This window comes from Melospiza georgiana, chromosome 6 (assembly GCF_028018845.1).
Source record: "Melospiza georgiana isolate bMelGeo1 chromosome 6, bMelGeo1.pri, whole genome shotgun sequence".
Classification (NCBI taxonomy): Eukaryota; Metazoa; Chordata; class Aves; order Passeriformes; family Passerellidae; genus Melospiza; species Melospiza georgiana.
Window position 1 is genome coordinate 14,847,865 of NC_080435.1, and position 20,168 is coordinate 14,868,032.

The 20,168-nt window shown below is 55.5% G+C and overlaps 1 protein-coding gene across 1 annotated transcript; it reads right to left on the reverse strand.

The window, feature by feature from the left end:
• Positions 1–8,819: 8,819 nt before the first annotated feature.
• Positions 8,820–19,845, reverse strand: IFITM10 (interferon induced transmembrane protein 10). The gene is made up of 3 exons (XM_058026205.1): positions 19,588–19,845; positions 18,159–18,573; positions 8,820–9,705 (listed from the first exon to the last, which is right to left on the reverse strand). The coding sequence occupies exons 1-3, from the start codon at positions 19,695–19,697 to the stop codon at positions 9,556–9,558; spliced, it is 675 nt and encodes a 224-aa protein (XP_057882188.1). The 5' UTR covers positions 19,698–19,845; the 3' UTR covers positions 8,820–9,555.
• Positions 19,846–20,168: the final 323 nt, after the last annotated feature.

A 20,168-nucleotide genomic window follows, 5' to 3' on the forward strand; every position in this document is an offset into this window, starting at 1 on the left:
GCTGCCGGCGCCGCAGGGCCCGCATGCCCTGAGGGGCGGGCGGGGGGGGCCCGCTCCGCGCTGCTCCGCGCTGCTCCGCGCCGCTCCGCGCGCCGCCGGGAATGCGCCGGCGATGAGGTCATGCCTCGGGAGCGAGCGGGGGGGGGGACGGGGGAAAGGGAAAAAAAAAAAAAAAAGGGGAAAAAAAAAAGAGACAGCGTTGACGTCATCCGCAGCCAATCAGCGCGGGCGGCGCAGGGCAGGGTGACGTCAGCCCCGCGGGCGCGGAGCGGCGCGCAGGGAGCGGGCGCTGCGCCCCGGGGCCGGCGCCGCTGAGGGCTCGGGGGCCGGGCAGAGCGGCCCGGGCCCTAACCGGGGGCACCCGCCAGCCTGGGACACCCCCGAGCCGCGCCGCACCTGGCAGAGAGCGCGCTGCCGTGCGGTTCTGGGTCACGGATGGTTCCCGGGCTGCCTGGCGCTGCGAGGCTGAGCCGAGAGGGCTCCCGCAGCTGGGCCACCCCTGCCGCCTGTCACCCCTCTGCCTGCTGAGCTGCAGCAGCCGGGACGCCCCACGGGACTCATCCACCATGGGGTGCCCAAGCTGCAGAAGGACAGGCGTAGGGACAGTGCGGTCTTGGAGAGCGGCATGGTGAAGTGTGACCAAAAAGCAGGAGGAGTCTGACCCACGGGTCAGTTTCTGGATGGATGGAGTGGGCTCCATCCCCATCCTGGAGCTCAGGGCTCCCCATCCTGCTGCGGATTCACCAAAGAACCGGCCTGGTTACACAGCAGGGGCTTTTCTCTGCCCTTGGCCCTGGCGTGGCAGCTCCAGCTTAGAGAGGGATTAGGGTTTAGAAGCTTAGGGTTTGCTGGTGCTTAGGAAATGAAGGCAACCTTCCTCCCTGCCGATACGGATGCCGGATGTTTTAAAATTAACTCTCATGTCTCCAGACACGCGGACGGCAGCTTGCTCAGGAACGTCGAGCTCCCACAGTAACTGGCGGCAAAATCTTTCCCAGAAATGTCATTTCTCATAAAGCACCAGAGGTATAAAACCCGGGGATGCTAAAAAGTCTCGCTCTCCCCATTGCATAAGCAACGCTGAGTTCATGCCCTTCTCCTAAGCGCAGAAAATCAGCTCACCCAAAGCTGTCAGCAGGGAAACTTTTACAAAATGAGGGATATTCTACCTAAACTCATGGGTTGCAGCCCAGTTATCATAATCAGTGGCAAGATGCTGGGGTAGCACGGGCACTTGCTTCTTTAGTGGCATGGGAACACTTGGTCCTGGTGGGAGCTGGAGCAGCAGAATGACCGGCATGGCTGGAACAGAGCCTTTCCTGCTGGTTTTCCTGCCCAGATCCCTCCTTGTGGCCATGCAAAGCACCCAGATGGAGAAAACCAGAGAAAACCTGGGGAAAACCTTCTCTTGCCTCAGCTTTGGACTGTTTCCTCCCCTACCCAACACCCCTTCTCTGGAGCAAAGCAGGAAAAAAGAGGGGGAAAGGAATGAGCCTGAAAATCCCAAAGCTTCCTCATAAAAGCTGTTATCTAGGCAGAGAGCCATGAGCTCACAAAACCTGCTGAAGGAAGAGGATTTAAACAGTTTTTTTCCCAAACTCCAGTTAAAATCAGTGTTTCCAATACCGGACCTGGCACATCACAGATGAGCTGTCAGGAAGATTGTTCCCTGTCTGTCCAGTGGCATGGCACAGGGGAGGAGAGTGGGAAGCAGATGTAAGAAGTATGTCGAGTTTGGAGCAGGCAAGGGATGGGGAGGTGATGAGGATGGAGTGTCCTGAGGGACAGCCTTGAACTATACATTCCAGCAAGGGACCAAGCTGAGCTCCCTCTTGAGCCTTCATCCCTGGCAACCTCTCCCCAGCTAATCCATGGGTGCCTCTGCTGCATCCCTGGCTGATGCGGACACAGGAGATTTGCCCCACACAAAATCCCCACTGGCAGCAAACAGGAGGAGCAGCTCCAGAGGGGCTGGGGACCAGTGGCACACGGGTTCTCACGGCCACGGGAGTGGCTCCAGCCCACGAGCCTCCATCTCTCCCACGCCCACCGCTTCTGCGAGAGGCGCTGCCGCCAAGCGCCTGGTGGGGAGAAACCAAAACAAATGATTCACTGCTGCTAAACTGCTCCCGGGATCGCAGGGGCCGGGAGCAGGCGTCAACTGCGGCTTGCAAAACCTACCTGCCTCCCAAAGCTGGAAGCTAACCCTGTTTGGATCCCAGTCCTGCCCAACCTGATATTCTGGCGTTTGGGTGCGGGCCCATGGCTGCATGGAAGTGGGCAGCCAGCCCGAGCGAGGGCAGCGCTGCGAGCACACCTGGTCAGCTCTGCATGGCTCGGGTCATCCCTATCTGCCCTGTTTTCCCCAGGGAAAATTAGGCTGGGAGAGCCAGGGCAATGCTGTAATGGTCAGGCAGGCAGAACAAAGCAGGCTCGTCTCTAAGCTCCATCCACCAGATGTGAATCTATTGTCTCAGCCCCGGGGCCATCACACCCCCCTCTCGTCACAGCCATCACCAGCTGAGCAAAAATTACACAGCAAGGTGCTTATGGATAAAGGAAAGCACTCCGTTTCAGGTAAAGCACTTAAAAAATAATTCACCCCACTCGGGTTTTTCCTCTCTCCCAGATTTCAGGCACATCCAAAGATAGATTGCATCCCAGCTACGTGTTTCAAATGCAAGTTACGCTTGTACACGCAATAGTTCTTGCTAAAACGTTTTCCAGGCCCCCTAATTGCCATGGCAGGCCAAGTGCAGAAGAGTGCAGCAGAGCCTTCTGCATGCATCCTGCAGGGATTAAAATTGGAACCTGATCATGAAGGAAACTAAAACTAGTAAAAAGGAGTTGCTGCCAAACCAACTTTCTTATCCATCAAAAAAAGAGAGACTTTTGTCAACTTGCAATTTCTTTAAATGGCCAAATAATATTTTTTTAACCTATCCTAGTTATTTAGATGCAGTTGCTTGCACCACTGGCTGAGCCAGCATCCCATCACCCTAGCTCAGCAGGGCTGGCTGTGGCACTGTGTTCCCATTGCAGGGGGTATTGGCACCTCAAAACTGTGCTGATAGCTGAGGCCAGAGTCAGCCTGGGGCTGGCACGGCTCTGCTTCTTCCAGCCTTGGTGGGTTCCAGCACATGCTTGCGTGTCACCCTTGCTGTGACGTCCTTGAGTGGGGCACAGTGTGGTGCTGGAGGAAGAGACTTGTCAGGCTTTGTATCACCTTGCTCTGTTCTGTAAAGAAATGTGTTGACGGTGAACTCCACATCGACTTTGAGAAGGGCATCACTTTGGTGCCTATCCATGTTCTCCCAGCTCTCCCACCTCGTGTCTGGGATGGACACACAGATCCCTGTGCACGCCACCTTCTTCCTGCAAAGCCCCAAATGGTGTCACTCAGTGAAGAGAACTGACATGCTTGAGCAGCAAAAGACACTTACAGCATCACCAGGCAGGTGTGTTTCTCACACAGGGGCTGCCCTGGATCTGTCTCCATTTTCCCAACAGGAGAATCTGCCTGTGTGCAGCGTGGCCCAGCCCTGGCAGCGTGCAGGGCAGTGTGTGCACGGTGCAGGAGCAGCTCCCGTGCAATTAATCGCAGAAGGAGCGGGCTGGAGGGCTGCATGCTGTGCCATTCAGCTCAGCACATGCTGCAGAAGCATTCATTCTGTAGCTCTGACTGTGCCACAAGGCACTCCTGACAAAGGGGAAAAGGAAAAGTAAATCATCATACAGTGAATAAAGTCCCTCTGATTCCCTCTGGCCCGGCACACTGGAGGAAAGCTGGGCAGGAGCATGGAGATGTGCCAAACTCGGGGCATGGCTGCTGCGTGCTGGCACGATGGGTCAAAGTCAGGGCATGGGAGGGGTGCAGGAGCAGGACCTTTGCACTGGCATGAGGCTGTCACAACAGAGGAGCTGCTTTGCAGTAGCACTCTGAGGTGCAGGAAGCATTCCTGCTCCTTTGCCCCCAGGGCTGAAATGGAGTGCCATGTTGGCCCACATTAAGACTTGCCATGGGTAGTGAGGGTGGGCGAGGGGCTTAGATGTGCTTAGAAGCTGTCTGGGGTCATATTCGCTTCTTTGAAGGCAGAGGGGAAAGGACAAGAGAGAGGATAGGGACAAGGGAATGGAAGAGAAACCAAATGGTTTCATTTTAATGTATCCAAATGTTAAACAATAATCACTGCCCAGTGCTCTGGGACAAGGCATAGTCTTTCTTCTTTGTGAGTTGGAGACAGGAAAAACATTACCCTGGGCCAGAAGGCAGCATGGAGCTAGGCTCCATGCAAGGGTCTGTCAGCTCCAGACCCTTTCTCTGTGCCTCTGTGCTAGTTTTTGTTAGGCTGCTCACCAGTTGCTAGGGTTTTTTTGTTTTGCTTCAATCATTTTCACTGATGAGAGCATCTGCTGCCATCTGTGCCTCCCCCTCCTCCTCCCGGCAGGGCTGTGCACCGCCGTGGTCTGCCTGCAGAGCCAGGCGCTCTTCAGTGTCCAACCTGTGCACGGATGAGGGCATGGACAGGAGGGAAGGGGCAGCTCCATCAGTGGCCAGCTCTCCCGCTGTGTTTGCCAGCCATAGCTGGGCACTCCTGCAGTTGTACCCATCACAGGACACCCACAGTGCCAAGAACCTGGTGGCTCTAAGCAAGGCTGCAGTTCTGCCTTTGAGAAGCCATCAACCTATGGGACAGTGTTGGAGGGGGAAAAGGGGGTGAAAGGGCTTTGGTAAGGTCACCCAGGACATCAGCACATGGCTGGGAAGGGAGGTGAGGGTTGCTACTTGCTGGCAGCATAACTCTGCCTCCTGGCCCATGGAGCGCCTGGGAAGCAGGGCTGTGATGCTACAGCACAGTCAGCTTTGCTGGAGGATTACACACCCCAGAGCAGAATAGAGGTTGCCATTTGCATCTCTCTCTGACAGTTAATTTGGGTATCCAGGCCGATGGCTGCTCCAGGCCTGACTCACCGCGCTCTGCCTGGCAGCTCATCCCAGGCAGAGGAACCGGTGGGTGTCAACACTGGTCCGGGAGGTCCTTACCTGAATGAGCTCCATCTCATGTTTATTACTAAAGGAGAAATGTGGGTCGTGTTTTCCAGCCAAACCCCAACCAGTTCACCCCAGCTAGGATTCGTGCTGCTGTCTGCACACTGGCTTGGTGGCCCTTGTGCCCAGGAGGGATCCCCGAGGGATCCCCGGCGTGGCAGCGGGGGCAGAGGCTCGGCCGGGCACCGAGACTCGCGTAGGCACGGCAGGGTTTGCTCCCGCCCTGCCTGGCTCCCGGCCACCCTTCCCTGCCAGCGTGGAGGGTGAGTGTGCCCCGTGCCCGTGCCTGACGCACACCTCCCGGCTGGCACGGAGGGCACATCTCTGCGGAGGGACGGGGATTCGCTCTGGCTGCTTTTAGGAGCCACCCTGAGTTCACAGCTGCTTCCTGCACAGTCCAGCGCTAGCCCGGGGCTGGGGCTGTTGGCTGGGGGGTCCCGGAGAAGCGTGGATGGACCCGTGCTCCTTGCTAGGGCACGGCTCCCGGTGATGGGCGGTGCTGCCGGCGGCGTGCAGCCGCGGTGCGAGAGAGCCCTCTGCCTGCGGGCCGCAGCCCGGCAGCCCCAGCCCGGCCCGGACACCCCGCTCCCTGCCCGGCACCTCCTCCCGGCTGCTGGCGCTGCCCCCAGGGCCCCCCCGCAGCCACCCATCGCGGGGCTGAACGAGCCCCGGCCCCAAGCATCTCCTCTCCGGACGAGGTGACCCTCACCAGCCTCGCTGGCCTTTCCCCAATCTCACCCCTTTGAACGCCTTTCAGCAGCAAGGGACACAAAACCAGCACAGGTGTTTTAGGCACAATTGCACGATGTCGCCTAACAGGGAACAATCGCTCCCCCCGAGCTCAACAAAAACCAAAAAGCAATCCTCATCAAGCTGTCAGGCTCCCGAAGGAGCACAATTAAATCTTTAAATGGCAACGTGGCCGTCAGTTCTTCCCCATCTCAAAAGATGCTTCTCAAGCTGCGTTCGGCTGTTCCTCCCTTCCACCCCCTCCTCACAGTTTTCCTTCCCGCCGCGGAGCGCAACAGAGGCTGCGGCTTCGCAGCCAAAAAAAAGTGCGATTTGGAGAGCGCGGAGCGGCGTTGTGAGTGGCAGAAGTGAAAAGGCAGAGAAGCAGCTCCTGAAAGCCTGCCTTCTGCCGCGGCGGGTGTCAGCCTTGGCAAAACTCGAACTTCCAGAATTTTCTTGCAAAATTAAAAAAAAAAAAAAAAAGGCAATTAGAGGACCTATCGGATTTGGCTGCTGCTTTTCTTTCCCTTGTTCCCTCAAAATCAAAAAAGTCCTTTCTTTTGCTTAACAGCACAGTTGGTGCAATCTGGGATGTACTTGCCTGACAGTATATGGGGATGTAGTTTTGCTGCCTCAATTTGGGGTTCCCTGACACTGACAAGATGAGAAATGAATGCTGAATACCTTGATGTTGCTTCACTTGGAAGACCCATGCATGAATAATCTTTTTTTTCCTCCCCAAAAAGATTGGAAATGTACAGGTCCCCCTTATTTGCCTCATTTTGGAGGTGCTTTCCTTCTGCCGTGGGTTTGGAGGGACTCCATTAAAGGGGAGACACTAAGAGAGAGGAAGGGAGAGCAGAGGAGTTTTGCTGCCCCATGGCCCAGAACTGCAGATGGAGCCGAGGCCAGGGCTGTGGTGGAGCTGAGCATGATGCTGAGCATCCTTCTTGCTACCCTGTTCTTGTCCATGGTGTGTCTGGGTGCACCTCCAACCTCTGCAGCAATTTCACCTCCTATGACAAGGGTAACAAACAATAAACATGATGGCTGCTAATAGTAACCATCCCTCTCCATCCCCGATGGGTTACAGATGCAAAAAGTGCTGCTGAGTCAGTTCAATATTCCCCCTGGTTCATTAAACCAGCATCCATTTTCCTGCAGATAAGACAGTCCGTCAGGGGAAGGGATGATGATAACTCATTTGTCACACTTGTTAAATGTAGAAAAGGCTGGCTTTGGGTCACTTCCAGTTTTGCGTCAGTTCTGCCTTTATCTGAACAGCCCCATGCCTGCACGCCAAGCAGGGCGGCTCTCTCCTGTGTAGCTCAGGAGATGGGGACAGTGGCATTGTCCCTGCAAGATTTCCTACAGCTGGGGGTGGCCTCTGAGTGCAAAAGCACTTGCAATGTGGCTGATATGGGTCCCAGCTCATGGGAAGGAATGCACTCATTATTGCAAGAGATGCCACTGGTCCCACAGGGATCTGAACCTGCAACTGAACCCCTGGCGCTGCACACAGTGTGACCCTGTCAGAGTTATCCCCCGAGCCCCCCCCAGCTGCACTTGTGTTTGAGCTGCAGAGCTTGAGGTGTGATGGGGAAGGATATCAAACCAAGGCCTCAGACACAGCCAACGTGAGCTTGGTGCAGGTACAGGGGGCGGGAAAGGGGAAACAGCTTCATCTCTGTGCCTCTCCTCACCTTGGAGCATCCTGGGACTCCTGGTCTGGGCCATGCCTGAGGTAGCACTGTCCCAGTGGATTTAATGTGCCAGTTCAGGGTGGTGCAATGTGAGTCATTTTGGCTGTACCCTCTTTGGGGGCATTGCCATTGCCAGGTCACCTCCTTCCTCAGCCTGGGACGAGGACTGGCCCATACATATGTTAGGATGGAAACGTCTACAGCCATGACCCCTCAGGTATTGCTACAGGGAAGGCAGCAAAAAGTAACCAAGAGAGGCTGGGAAGAGTACTGACCTCTGAATGAGGGATCATAGAGCTGTTCATGGCTGAGATACTTTCAGTGCATCACACACTGCACTGTCATCTGAAACTTCACTGCCAAACAGATCCCTGATTGATCTGGTGTGGAAATGCTCTCCAGTGAGTGGGAGGCAGGGAGGACTGCAGCTCTCTCTGCCCATAGCTCCCCTGATAAATGAAGCCTGGGACAGGGTGAAGATGTGGAGACCTAGACAGGAAGAAGGTGGCATCTCATGATGCTTTCAGGGAAGCATCTTCATGATCTGTCCCCACATCTCACTATGGCACAGCCCAGAGACAGCCTGCTGATTAAACCATGCACTCAGCAGATGATGAAGTGTCCCATGACAGCCTGTCTGCATTCCCCATCTCTTGCTTCACCTCTGCTTTCAGGGTGGGCGCAAAGGTGGATCCTGATGCCTTCTCCCAGCTCCATGGCTGGTCTGCAGTGATTGCTGCCCCTTGGCATGAGGTCATCTTACAGCTGGAAAAAGATGAGGCAGCTGTGGCATATGAGATGAGATGAAGGGTCAGAGGGGCTGATAGGCTGTATTTTAGTCCTGGTCTTTTCATTCATTTATGGGTGTTTTCAAGTCAGGGTGTGCTGATTTGCAGCGTGACAGGCAGCTGCAGGCAGTATTGGGCAGGGCTCTGAGCTCCTGCCTGTTTCAGTGGCAAACACACGTTCTCTCTGAAATCTGCCTCTTCATAATGACCCTGGGAAGTGCTGCAGTAGCAGCAGGGTCAGACTGCAGTGATTTATTTCCCTCTTCAGCGTTGTTCCTAGCAGGGGAGGGGGCCCTGCCTGCTTGGCTGCCTCTGCCTGCTTGCCATAGATCTTCCAGCCAGGAGTCACCGAGGTCTCCGCTCTTCAATCTGGGGCTGCGCTCTCCTTCACGGCTGTGTGCGGCCCCGACCTGCAGCAGCATCCCTCACTCACTCCTGCTTTAAATCTCTCCAGCAGCTGCTGGGGACATTAGCATTTTCTCTTGCCAGCCCACAGAGACCAGGAGACCAGCCCTACTAAAGAAGGAATTAACCCAGCAGCATCACATATCAGAGGTATCTTTTTATTGACTGTTTACAGAAATACAGTAGCACTCCAATTAGGTGGTGTAGGCGAGTTCTCCAGAGGGTGCCTTCCTTCTCAGCACTGCTGGGAGATCCCAAGGAGAAACCTGCCCTTTAACACTTTGGGGTTTCTCTGGAGGCTTTGGGGCTCCCCAGCATAAACTTCCTAACACCTTCAGCTCTCCAGGGGTTGGGAGTTGTTTGAACCAGTGGATGAAATTCAAGAGAAAAAAAGAGGAAAAGAAACCCCCACAGGCTGGGGGTGGTGGGGCGGTCTGAACACACCTGATATGTTGTAAGCCAGCCCTGCCATGATCCCCATCCATCACTGCATGTGTCTCCAGCTCCACAGGACCCCACTGCTTCCCAGAGCTCAGCTGTCTGCCACTAAGTGTGCGTAGCTCTGGGCTTTGCACGCTCTTTTCACGCAGCTTGTTGGCCATAAAACAAATATTTCTTGGTCTATTTTTCTTCCTGTACATGTGTAAGAGTGAGACCCTTTCCTTCAGCTGTTCACATACCATTTCAGGGCAAGAAAGGTATGCTCAGCTGGGCTGATAAACTAATTTAACATTTATTTATGTATTTAATTGACTTTTTTTTTCTTTTTTTGGCAATCAAGGTGTAGTGGTTGGCTTGTTTTGTGTGTCCTTGCTACAAGAAACTGCAGACACTTCTGGCATAGAGGCATTTTGGCGGCAGCAGCTGCTGTTGGCCTCACTCAGTAGTCAGTGAGAGGGTATCGCAGGAAGATGAAGATAAGGATGATGCAGAAGGTGGCCAGGGCTGAGCTGGTGATGTTAAAAAGCCGGGCTGTCTTGGCATCTTCAACTGCTCCATTTAAGTCATTGAGGAGTTTCTTATCCCGGACCTGAGACAAAAAGATAATTAAATAAAGGAATTGCAACATGTATGAAAGGCGTGACTTGTTTCAAGCAACAGCCACAAAACCCAGTGCACCTGTACGTGGTTACCTGTACAGGTGCACTGTGAGGGCTGGGCTGGGCCTCCGTGTTTGAGCACTTGGGGTGCCATAAAACACCCTGAGGTCAGGTTTGCACCCCATCTGTGCTATGGGTTGAGCTTGTGAAGCCAAGCACTGTAATACTTGTGGGCTGGAGATTCTTGGAAGCAGAGAGAACCTGAAAGAGTGACCCGATGTGTTACCAACCAGGCAAACCAGGGCCCCACAGCCCCCGGAGTGGGGCAGTGTCATTTGGAGCCTGAAGGTGCAGAAAGGAACTGAGATGCCATTGTACCCCCCAGGCACACAGGCACTAAAGCACACTTCCTTCCCACCAAGTCACAGCTCCCTGGCCCTGCAGTGCCAGGCTGGGCCCACCCAGCCCACCAGGGTGCAGGTCTGGTGTGCATCGCTGTGCCTCCATCTGCACTGAGGGGCCGAGCGGGTGAAAGCTGGCACAGCATCCTACTGCAGCTCCAGGGCTGTGCACAAGCCTCCAGCATGTTAAGTAGTCCTGGGTTAATGAGTTCCCTTCCTTTTGCAGGTCTTATGCGGATTGTGTAGCATCTCTGCCACAGGCAGCTTTCCATTCTGACAGCACAGTCTGCTCCCTTCATTATCCCGCAGCTTTTATGGGATTTTATGGGCTTTCCTTGGGACAGCTCTGCAGCGAGAGATGATTGTGCATGTCCATGTCACTGGCCTGTCCCCACCTCTGCCAGGCTGCCAGGCAGTGCATGGCACTGCCAGCAGCAAAGCCACTAGCGGGCATTGCTGATGCACCAGCGACAGCATTAGCAGGCAGCAGATGGCACTGCAAGGCAGCAGATGACACTGCCAGGCAGCAATGGCATTAGCAGGCAGCATGTGGCACTGCCAGGCAGTGGATGGCACTGCCAGGAGGCAGAAGGCATAGCCAGGCAGCACATGGCACTGTAGGGAAATGATGGCATTGCACAGCAGCAGATGGCACAGCCAGGCAGTGATGCTATGAGCAGGCAGAGGTGGCACTACGAGGCAGCAATGGCACAGCCAGGCAGTGACGGCACAGCCAGGCAGGCAGCGATGGCACAGCCAGGCAGCTGATGGCACTGTCCACCAGCAGCAGCTCTGCAGTTGGATCCCAGCAGAGGAGGGCTCAGACTCTGCTGTTTCCTAGCTGGGATATGTCCCTGTCCCCAGGCTGCCCCTTCAGCCAGCACTCAGCACACTCTGGCAGCTCGAGCCACAAGAATGAACAAAAGGACCTGGACAAAAGGACCAGGACACTTGACCCCTCATCCATCTCCAGTATCCAAGCAGGGTGCCCAGGGTGTGGCAGGGCCTGCCCCCCTGCCCTCTCTTGGGTAGGGGTTGTGGGGACTGGGGCTGTGAGCCTTGGCCTGCCCTGCTGCCAGCAGTGAGAGCCCCATTGGGCGCTGCTAGCTGGGCACCAGATGTGGGTGGCAAGCTGCAAAAACCAGCACCAGAGTCAGACCGAGGAATATTAAAAGGCTTTTATCGATTAGGAGCTTTCCAAAAAGACACTGCAACAGATTCAGACCACATCTTACAGACTTTTCTCTCTTCCTCCTGCAGTGCTTACCTGCAGGGCTGTCCTGAAAGCCTTCTCCTAGACATGGTGAAGGGCTGCTGTACCCCTTGTTCTCACTGACATGTGCTGGTTCATGGGTCCTCCAAAACTGCATTTCAGACCCTCAAGCAACATTCCTCCTCTCCATCACACCACTGAGGACCTCTCTGCACAAGCAACCCCTGATCTTCTGAACTGTGGGTAGGGAAGCTGCTGTTTCCATGAGATCCACAGGATCTGGTGCTGGCAGGCACACAGGCAAAAAGAAGGAGCCTACTTTTCATACTTGTATTAAATCAAACTGTGCCACGTCCTCAGCCTGCGATGTGCCCTGCTCATTGGAGCCCAGAGCTGGAGCTGGGGCCATTGCCCTGCTGTGGAGTGCTCAGCTCAGCATCCTTCTGGGATTAGGAAGAGGGACAGTCACAAACTGCATGTGTCTTTGGGGCACACTTGGCTGGAGCTCTCAGCAGAGGAGATGATCTCTGGGAAAGCATCAAGCCGGCAGCCTGGGAGCCCACATGCCTTTCTGTGTCAGCTGAATGTCCGGGATGACTCACATTTGAAATTATTCAGTAAGTTTAACATCCTCCCAAAAACCCCTGGGCTCAGCAGCAGCAGACATTTGGCACCTCCTCACGCACTGGGGAGAAGCCCCAGAGGTGCTGGATTCGGGCCAGAAATCCCGCTTGCCGCTCCCAGCAGACTCTTTGAAGCTCTCACACGCTTTCCTCCTCCCAGCGGTGGGGCTGCCTCAGGCAAAACCGACATGGAGCAAATGCCTTTTGCCCCTTCCTGCACCGTGTGCCGGTGCTCTGTGCCGCAGGCACGCTGGCCTTTGCTGCCAGTGCTCGCTGTCAGACGGAGCTGGCTCCAGCAGACCGGCACGGCCGGCACACCGAGCTCTGCAGCCCTCCCGCAGCCGAGCCGCTCCACCTTTGCGAGGCCGGTTCCTCTTGGCCCCAGGAGCTGTCTCCTGCTCCTCACCTCCCGTTCCTCCTCTCCCTGGGGTGCCCTACAACCCTCATTTCCAGGCTCAGCCTTCTCCAGCGCTCCCAGCAGCCTCTCCCAGCAGCTCCCACCTGGCACCGGCTCACACTCGTGACTGGTGTTTCAGCCCTTTCCCACGACACGCTTCAGCAGCAGCTCCCCTGGCCTTTCCCACGGCTCTCCCTGTGGCCCTGCTCCTGTCATGCCGCTGCTGCTGTGGCGAGGGGTGCCTGGGGCTGCCTCTCCCCAGTGACACCATTTCCCCACAGTTCCTTTCTTTTATCCCTTCTATCTCTTCCCTTTCCTGTTGTTTGAGTCCAAACGATGGCTGCCTTTGACTCCTGCCAAAGGGCACCCAGCTGACTCCTCTCCCTGCACCTCCAGCTGGTTCCACCCACACACTCCTGCTAACCCCTGTGGCTTCAGTGGTCACCCTCATGGAAATCATCCCTGATTGCCCATAATCATTTACACTGAAATGGAGCCTCTCAGCACCAGAGAAGTGCAAGGGCCCCCATGGCATAAAAGTGCAATGAGAAGGAGTTTCTCCTTGCACACCACTCACAGCTCCAGCCTCCCACATCTCTGCAGGGCAGCCTTGCCTCCTCCTGCATGGCTTTGCACCCTCAGATGCTTCCAGATGTCCCTCTTTAATGTCCTGCTGTGGCAACTGAGCCAGGCTCTGGAGGAGCTCTCCTGGAGAGCAGATAAATGTTTCAGCTCCTTCCCTGCTTTGTCCTTAAGGAGATGCCGGTGTCTGTCTTATGGCCCAGCTTCAGCTTTTCCTATTTTCATGCTCCTGTGGCCACCATCATCATAATGTGCTGGCAGCTGGTGCACAAGCTTCTGGGAGCCCTGGAAGCCGATTCTTTCCATAGCCAGAGAGATGAAGTATAGTGAGGGACAGGTCCTCAAGGTCACAAGGCTGAACCCTCACCCAGACCAAGGTGTGGTGTTTTCTTAGCCACAGACTCTTCTCATCATCCCTTTGACCCTTCTCTCTTGCCTAAAACTAGATGGTGACTTTTGGCCCTGCTTTGCACTGAGATGACTGGAGTGTGAGGATAATTACATCTGCTGACTGGGGTTTCCCTGGGCATCTCTAAGCACTATGTGATGGCATCCTTGGAAATCCCCCTTGGACAAGGCAGAGCTCACCTCTGATCCAGGCAGGCAACTTACACAATTTCTTCATCCATGCCTATCCTCATGTGAAACACAGCCAGCTTTTGTGCTCTAACATGCAAACCTTTCTCCTCTCCTTTCCCACCAACAAAAGGTGGCGTGGCCTTTCCATCCATCCATCCATCCATCCATCCATCCATCCATCCATCCATCCATCCATCCATCCATCCATCCATCCATCCCTATTTGCCTGTCACCTCCCTGCTGCTCACCTTACCTTCCAATATCTCCATCTCACTGTGTCCTCCCACACCTCCAGCATGTCAGTGCCCAAGGGTTCTTTCTCTCCTCCCTCTCCTCACTGTCCTCTGCTCTTTGTTTCCTTGGAGTTTTACGTTCTGCTTCCTCTCCAAGGGCTCCCCTTGGCTCCTAGCACCCCATTCCCTCCCCCAGCAGTCACCTCCCTTCTCTCAGCCCCTCTCATTTTTGGGAGCAGCAAACTTGCTCTAGTGAAAAGTGCTGCCTCAGCTTGCAGAAGGAGACAAATGGTTTATTGATAACGAGTCTAATGAGGCTGTTTTTAAGGCAGCCTGGAAGTCCACAGCTGGTTGTCAGTAAACCCATTTCTGTGCAGAGCTCCATGTCCCTGCACAGAAGGAGCTCTGGAGGCGATCCTTGGATTTATTTGCTCTGTGAATTGCTCAAGAGCTCTCCAGCCCACGTGCCTCCACCACAGCGGCACTGGCATCACGGGACTGTCACCCCTGCCTTTCACCCACGTCCATAAACCATTGCTCCTTCCACAAAGCAGGATGAGAGCCTGCCTGAGAGGCTGGGTGAGGCAGCCTCTCAGGGTTAATAAATAGCTGTGGATTTGTGCTTCCACTCGAAACAAGGAAGATCAACAAGTGGCAAGAGAGGAGGGCAAACAGTCATGCCCACAGCTGTGTGCTAAGGGCTGGGCAGAGAGTGGGCAAGAGAGCTTGGCATATTTCCATGACCTCAAGGGACAAGAAAACTCTGCAAGCAGTGCTGTGGGCTGCTGGTGAGGCTTAAAAAGCCAGCAAGGTTCCTTGGCATCTTCATCTCTATCGAGCCACAGCGAGGCATCCACACTGCAGCTCATCTCAGATCCCAGCTCCTCTGATCTACTGCCTCGTGGCACAATGGGTACAGAGGACTTGGCTCACCCCAGCAGTCTCCAGAGACAAAGCTCTGAACAACTGAAGTGAGATCTCCTGCCACCAGGCACTGATGCATCATTCATTACCACTTGGAGCTGGGAAAGGGGAAGGGAGGGAGCTGCTGAATATCAGACCACAACATTTGCTTCTGATCAAAATCAACTGAATCCAGAGCGTTGGTGTTGGAGTGATACTTTTATCTGTGCTGGGCTGGGGTTAGGGTTACTTTAGGGCTTTTCTAACTTCCTTGTTGATCTCTCCTCCCCCAGCATGCAGCACACATGATTAGATGCAAGTGCCTTGCACTCTGGGAGGCTGACCTTGAGAAGCCTGGCATGCTGGAAATGACCCCTGGAGGGATTCATGAGTGTGTGTGACCCCGCTGTAGCCCAGCAAGCTGTGTTTGCTGAGGATCTGGCCTGCTATGGGGGTAAATAAAGATGAGGCATGCTGCCACACTCCTGTTCAGAGTGCCTGGCTGTGACGCCTGCCACACACAGAATGTGGCTGGTATGTCACAGTTTCTGCCCCCACCTGAGAACATGTGTTTCTTTCTTCACAAATTCTTTGGTGCTGGGGTGGGGGTTTTTGACATTTTTAGTAAATGGTTGTCACCATGAAATAGCATTTCCCTGCAGAAAGCGATCTAGAAGGCTGTAGCTAGCATGCAAAGGGCCAGGCAGACATGCCCGTTTTCACAGATGTGGCTGAAACCAATAAAATAGGGCATGAGGAAGGAGATAGCTTCACAGTAATATTCAAGTGTACCAAGGATATATCTGTCTTCCAGAGTGGGCATTATGCTGCTGAAACCAGAGGAAATGCTAGGGTGTGCTAAGATATACACTGAAACATCTCATGGACTTGGGTCACAAAGGAGATACTGCTTTATTAACAGCATGAATCTGTCAGAAGCAAGTGACCTTTATGACAGGGAATTGAAAATACTATTTCTGATAATGAAAACGATAATTCCTGAAGTTGCTAGATGTTTCGGTTATTTAAAGGAAGTGTAAAAGCTAGGTGTAATCCCAAAGCGTAACCCCAGGAACCACTTAATGGTATCAATGCACTGGTGGCTCTTGAGGAAACCTGTGTTCCACTGGCTGAGGGCTCTGTGTCAGGGGTCCCAGAAGAGGCTCAGGGAGAGGAAGGTGCAGCTTCATTCTTCTTCCTACTGCCCCTTAGTCAGTCCCTAGAAAGGCCAGACTTAAGTGCCTACTGCTCAAATGCCCTTACATTTAATTGCAGAGGAACAAGATAGTTCCCTGTTTAAAGGGACATTGGTCCCAGGGTATTTCTTGCTCCTGTTTTCTCTGAACTTCTGGGAAAAACATTATTGACAGTAAAGGAGAAGAAAAAATGTTTCTGGAGAAATAACCATAACACCCAGCCTGGCTAGGGTGCTGTGAAGATCCCTGCAGGAGCTGTGGGTAAGGAACACAGCTGCCTCTCTGAACATCCAGTCTCCCCCAGGACAGACCTGCTACTGCCCCAGCATCTGCATTGCCTCTCACCACCCACCCCAAGAGCAGCTCATGAGAGCACTTGGCATCCCTTCAGCCACTTGCTAGCTTTGTCCTCTGCCTCTGAGGGACATTTTGTTTCTATTTTCCCCCTGCCACAGAGTCACAGCCACTGGGGAGCTCCAAAACCAGAGCAGAGTTATTTCTACCCGCTCAGCGTTGCCTCTGTTTGGGTACCGCAGTTACATCCCATCAGCTACTGCCTTCTCAGCCCAAAAACCAAGGCTGGTTTTTGACGGCCATCTTCTATTCTCTTTTCTCTGATTTGGAGCAAATTTCCCCATTTGCCTTCCCTCTCCACTGCCTTTTTTTTTCATGCTTTGTGTCTTCTAGGTTTTTGCAGACATGCCCACACCTGTGTCCCAGTGCAAGGCCCCAGGTTACTTCTGGGCTTTGCCCTTCCTTCTGTCCCATGTCAAGGATAGTGAAGGGTCTAGCTTCTAAAACCTCTGTGGGTGGCAGACACCACTCTACCTTGTCACCAGGGGATGGGTGAGCCCTGTTCTCAGGCTGTCCTGCCCTCACTGCTGCAGCAGCAAGGAAACACATGTACCCAGACACCCATGGTAGCCTCTTCCACAGGCAAGATGTCAATTGCTAAAGGCAAATACAGACAAGGAAAGGCTTAAAAAAACAAGGAGGAAGCCAGCGTTTTCTTCCCTTGCTGGATCAAGGTGTGGGGGGTGTTAAGGGACTTGCTCCCCCCACTCATACTAGCCTGCTGCTGGCTGGATTGGCCCTTTGCTTGTGGTGATGCTTTGCCCCAGGATGATTTAAGTTATTATGTGCCTCACCCAAGGCAGCAGCAGAGCCTCCTGCAAAGCGATGGATGAGAGCTCACCTCCCATCTTGGGAATGAGAAACTGAGGCAGGCACCACCAGGCCAGTGCTCGGTGAGCCCAAGACAGAGGGCCGCAGGGAGCCTTTCTGATGGAGACCCTGACAGTGCTGGGAGCAGCCTCCTTGCAGTGCTGGGTGCTCACAGTGCAGCTCACAGGAGCTGTATGGGGTTAATTGATCTGCTTCTGTGACGAAGCCTGTCTGCACCCTGCCTTCCTCTAAATGCTGCCTGCCAAAACAAATCAGCCAGCTCCTCTCCGGGCCACCCAGCCGCCCCGGGCTCTCTGCACATCCATTCAGTTAGTTTTGCATCTGGCAGGCAGGGAAGGGGAGGGCAGCCCAGGCCCCTCTCTCCTGGCAGCTGCCAAGGTGCTGCCTGTTTGCCAGGCACCATTCCTGCCGGGCTGCTCTCCCCTGCAGCTATCAGGAATAATAACCTGGTCCCATTCCCATCATGGGCTGTGCTCCATGCCATCGCCCTCTCCAACAACACAGCTCTCTATGCCCCCAGCCCGACACTGTGGGAAGCCCCCTGCACTCCCTTCCACCTTCTCACCATTCCCATGATGCTGGCAGGTCTCCAGGCCTTGTTTTGGGATTTACAGAGCTTGGGGTGGGGGAAGCTGACCACGAGTTCTGGTGTTTTAATTACGGAGAGGACAAGAAAGAAACAGGCAGGATTGCTGTGCACTTTGTAAGCTTCTTACCCCCTGCAACTTGCCAGCTGACAGCTGATCCTGGCCGGCTGCTTTTACTGTTCCTGCCTGACCATCCAATGCTGCTGAGTCCTATCCTGATGATCTCTAACAGCCAGGATCCCAAATAAAGGACCTAGTGCCGGCGTGCCTGCAGGTGCAGCATGAGCCGAAGCAACCCTGTGTTGCCTGCCTGTCACCCTGCACCGCGGTAGAGAGGAGCCTCTGAGGGTACTTGGAGCAAGTGAAAGCACCTCTTCCCCACCTGAAGTAACATCCCAGGCTCCTCAGCTCTTCCCATCCCCATCCCCACTGTCTGCAGCCTCTCATTGGGGTGGCAAAGTGGGGTTTCACATCAGGCACAACCCCCGAACGCTTCCCCCCTGCCCGGTCACCCCGCACCCCGAGCCCCGCGCTCGGCACTCACTTTCAATGAATAGGCCAAGGCGATGAAGCCGAGGCAGCAGAAGTTGAGGTATACAAAGTTGAAGATGGACCAGAGATAGTAGTCGTTCACCTCGGTGGTGTCAGGGTAGATTTCGATTACGGTGGTGGGGTTGGTCATCGTCTTCTTCTCCACCGAGTGCTTGCACGGGACCGCTGGCCGCAGGCTGTCCCCTTTGCAGCTCTTGCTCTCCATGAGATAAACGGCAGAAGAGGGAGACAGGACGGGCGAAGCTTGCCGGAGAGCCGGGGGCTTGGCGATGCAGGCGAAGCAGCCCTGCGGGGGGCCCTGCGGGGGTCTCGGGGTCCAGGCCACCCCCTCAAAGGGGCATGGCGGGCCCAGGGGGGGGTCCTGTGTCCTCTCCGTGGTGGCTGCCGCGGCGTCACCGCGCTCTGCCCTGGCAAAGCCAAAAACCCCCCGTCAAAAATGGGGGTGAGGGGATGGAAAGGCCGGGGGCAGGGGGAAAAGAGAAAGGGGGGAAGGAGCAGAGAAGGGGAGACGTGGGGGAAAGGCAAGAGAGACAGAGAGGGACCGGGAGAGCTAGGAGAGAGCAGGGAGAGGAGTGAGGGAGTGGGCAGAGGAGAGAGGGAGGAGAGTAGGGCAGGCAGGAGAGGGAGGAGGGAGCACCGCTACACCCGGGGACCACGACGCCGCCGCCTCGGCGCGGAGCTGCCGCCGGCCGCGGCCCCGGGCGGGGGCAGAGGCGCGGGCAGGGCGGGCAGCATCCCTCCCTCCCTCCATCCCTCCCCTGTGCCACGGCTCCCCCCGCCGCTGCCCGCTGGCCTGCGTGACCCGCCTTCCAGCCACCACCGGGGAAACCATCCTTTTTTAAAAAGGAGACAAATAAAAGCAGAAAGAAACACTCGGGAGGCGCCGGGGGGCTGCGAGGGAGTTGCCAGCCGGCCGCGCTGCAGCCCCCCGCATCCCTCCCCGCCCGCCTGTCTGTCGGTCTATCGGGGCCTTCTCCTTTCTGTCCCATGCCGGGATGGGAGCCGGTGGCTCGCTGCGGGCGGAGCGGGTCTCCCGGTGCGGCAGAGCAGCCCGCCCCTCCGCCCTGCCTCCCTCCCTCCTTCCTTAGGGGGGGTGGGCATTCTGGGGGGGGATTTTTTTTCCCTGAGTCCTAGTCTTTACGGTGATTCCATTTCCCGGTTCCTTCCACCTGCCAGCAGGTTTCCCATACCCCCCTCCCTCCACCTTTTTTTTTTTTTTTTTAAGGGTATCGTGGCTGAGGAGGTGGAGGAGAGGAGGAGGGGAAGAGGGGATGAAGACAGAGGATGGGGAAGGGGGATATTAGAAGAAGTTCCCCTCCACCCTAGCTTTGCAAATAGGAGAGACTAGTCCACCTCTGGCTGCCCGTCCGTCCGTCCATCGGTCTCCTCCGAAGGCATCAGGAGGAGCGAGGGATACTCACAAGGAGGGATGCGGGGAGTCGCTGCATATCCGGCTCAGCACTGCCTCCGGCTCGGCTTCCTCGGCGCTGGAGTTGAGGGAGGAGGGGAGGGCGGGGAGGGGGGCACCCATGGACCAGGGATGGGCAGGGAGGGAGTTAGGGGATGGCAAGGTCAACCTGCAGCCCCTGTCTCCCCCCGAACATGCTTCGCGCAGGAGAGCTCCTCTGTGTCTCAGCCCTTCTCCTCGTGTCCCCCCCACTGGGACGTCACCTCCTGCTTGGAGCATCCTGGTAGCGCCCCGCTGGAGAAGGGCACCTCCTGGGCCCCGGCCGAGCGGCTTCCCCGGGCAGCAGAGGGGGATGCTCGGCCCTGCTCCCCCCGGTGTCACCCACAGAGACATTTGCTGCGGGGACTCGCTGCAGCCTTGTTTGCGGGCTCACCGCTATGGACCTGGGTGAAAAACTACAATAAGTGCGGCAGGAGTGCGTAGGGACGAGCGGAATTAACAAGGGGAGGTGGTGGTGATGCAATGCTGTGGGGAAAAACGGGCTCTGGTGGTGAGGGGATGAATGGAAAGGGGATAAATCCCGTGTGTGAGGTA

Coding starts and splice junctions, on each gene's coding strand:
- IFITM10 (XM_058026205.1), bottom strand. CDS start 19,697: ATGGGTGCCCCCCTCCCCGCCCTCCCCTCCTCCCTCAACTCCAGCGCC. Junction 18,574..19,587: donor GACTCCCCGCATCCCTCCTT/GTGAGTATCCCT, acceptor TGGCTTTGCCAG/GGCAGAGCGCGGTGACGCCG. Junction 9,706..18,158: donor CCTTGGCCTATTCATTGAAA/GTGAGTGCCGAG, acceptor TTTTTGTCTCAG/GTCCGGGATAAGAAACTCCT.